General features: G+C 57.0%; 1 protein-coding gene across 1 annotated transcript; it reads right to left on the reverse strand.

Moving 5' to 3' along the window:
- On the reverse strand, positions 1 to 1672 carry MIXL1 (Mix paired-like homeobox; the record flags this gene model as incomplete). Its single annotated transcript, XM_079697698.1, has 2 exons — positions 1 to 306; positions 1265 to 1672. The coding sequence occupies 2 exons, from the start codon at positions 1670 to 1672 to the stop codon at positions 1 to 3; spliced, it is 714 nt and encodes a 237-aa protein (XP_079553824.1).
- Positions 1673 to 2581: the final 909 nt, after the last annotated feature.

The following is a 2581-nucleotide window of genomic DNA, read 5'->3' on the forward strand; positions in this document are numbered from 1 at the left end:
TCAAGAGTTACCAAAGGCAGAGAAGATGTGTTCCTCCCATGAGTCCAGCTTTGAACCAATGTCTTCAGAGAGAGGAGAATAGGTTTCAAAATTCTGAGCTTGGGAGCTAGGGTCGGAGATGTCTCCTCCAACCTTGTTGGGATCCGGCAGGCAGTTCACATCTACCTCCAGAGGCAGCTGGGGTTTCAAATATTCTGCTTCAGTTTCACAAGCAGAGTGATGGAGGAAAAGCTCTGGCCTGGCTGAAGGCTGAAAGGATTTCCCGCTCTGACGACGCGACTTGGCGCGCCTGTTCTGGAACCACACCTGGAAGGGGGGAGAGAGAAACTGCTTTTGGTTGGAGTCCTCATGCTACGATTACACCTTCATAGTTCATAATAAGTTCCAGTTTAACATGCCCTGGCTCCCTGCTCCCAAATCTTATGGTTTTCACAGAACACTTCACAAATCAGAGCGCCTAGCTTTCTCGGCCTCACCATTCCCAGATGCAAAATTGGAATAATACCTAGTTCTAGCTATACTTTATATAGGGACATCTGCAATGAAAAATGAGGCCACAGAAATAGCAGCACTTAAGAATTTTAGGAAAAAGTGCTACTATGCTTAAAGATGATAGCCCTTAAAAGAATTTGGAAAATTCGTTTTTGAACGTGTACTCCCTTGTCAAATTATTTAAGGAGGCATTTTGCTCAGTGGACTTCATTCACTTATATGAATAAATTTTTCAGCTCACTATTTCCCCACAAATACCGAGGAACCTGTCCTTATTATTTTAGGCAACAAACGCACCTTGTGCTAGATTTTTCAAACTCTGACGAGAAGCTCCATATGCTTCAGGCTTTACCCCAAGACGTTACATCCTTTACAACCCACATTGCAGACCCGATACCTGCCAAGAAAGTGGCCTAGGGGCCCAGGGGGCAACTTGGTGAGGCAGCAGGAGGAAACACCAACTGTGCCTCATCCCTTCTTCCTGGATAAGGAAAAAGTGTGAAAATACTTCCTATTATCTTCCTGCTGAGGATTTACTTTCTGACCATTTCAAGAGACCAGCTAGCCTCCTCGGAGGGGCCCTTGTTATCCTCAGCAATGAGAGGCAGAAGTCATTGAGCGTGCGGCTGAATTTTTTCATTTAAGCCTCACAATCACCGTAGGCAACAAGTACTGGTTTTACAGCCTAGGACACCGAAGCTCAAAGGAAGGAACTTGCTCAACGTCAAGCAAGTGGCACCGGCGAACGTGCCGGCCCGCCGCGGCCGCTCACCTGGATCCTGGACTCCGGGAGCAAAGTGAGCGCGGCCAGGCGCTCACGCAGGTGGATGTCGGGGTACATGGTCCGGCGGAAGACGAGCTCCAGCAGCTGCAGCTGCTCGGGTCTGAACGACGTGCGCTTTCGGCGCTGCGACGCCGACGGGACGGCCGCGCCTTTAGGGGGCGCAGGCGGGCCCAGGGCGGCGGAGGGCGGCGCCGTGGGCCCGGGACCCCTCCCGAGAAAGCCGGCGAAGGCCACCGGGGCGCCGCGCTCCGGACCGGGGCCCGAGGGACGCGCGGGGAGCAGAGCAGCGGCGGGGTTCGGGGGCGGCAGGAACGCCCCGCCGGGGTGGGCGGGCCGGTAGGCGGGGGGCGCAGCGATCTCCCCGAACTGGAGCTGGCTGGGCTCAGCTGCGGCCATCGCTGTCGGACCCCAGTGCGTCGCCGGGAGGGGCACGGCCTCTAGTTATACCGGCCCCGGGGCCGAGGGAGGGGTCCCGGTGTGGCGGCGCGATCAAAGGGGTGGACGCGGGGAGGCCCGTGTCTCTTCGGGGTGCGAGCCCGCCTCCCGCCCCGCCAGACGCCGGTGGGGAATAATCGCTTCCGCTGCCCGTGGGATGGAGGGAGGAAGGCGTGAACTTGGGCCGGGGCCCCCTCCGACCCCTCCCCCATTCATCCGCCCCGCCAGCCCCGCCACCGCCACCGCCACCGCAATCCACATCCCCCAGAGCAGGTCTGACCCGGGAGCGCGGCGGCGAGGGGCCCCTCGAGTGGGTGGGCGGAGTGCGGGCGGAACCGCCCTCCTCTGGGGTCAGGTCACCCGCTCAGGGCGGCGAGGGCCGGGGGTCGCCTCTCTCTCGCATGGCCAGGTCAGTGAGCCTTTGCCCGCTGCCCCGTCTGTCGTCATCAAAGGTATTTATTTACCCCCCCTGCTATGTGCTAGACCCTGTACCAGGTTGGTCAAACAGCCCAGCCCCTGTCCTCCGCAAGCCTCCCTAACAAATCCTGAATCAGAAGAAGGGGGTGCAGATAAAGAGACCTCAAAGAGAGACAGTAAACTCATCTTGGAGGGGAGGAGACCTTTTGTCTGGAATGTCCCTGTAAGCCTAGGAATAAGGGTACCCTAGGCACAGCAGGGTTGAGAATGTGCCTTTCTAGACTCATTTATTGACTCCTGATCTGGCCTTTCTGGAGATAGCCAACAGTGCTCAAGACGCGTCTGAGCTGGAAGGGAGGAGATGAAAGGGGCACCACCACGTTTCCACTCTCTCTTGCCTCTGCCCTTTGGTCCTCATTTAAGGTTCCCGTTTTACCCTGATTTGTACTGTGG

The sequence above is a fragment of the Hyperoodon ampullatus genome, assembly GCF_949752795.1.
Source record: "Hyperoodon ampullatus genome assembly, chromosome: 2".
Lineage (NCBI taxonomy): Eukaryota > Metazoa > Chordata > Mammalia > Artiodactyla > Ziphiidae > Hyperoodon > Hyperoodon ampullatus.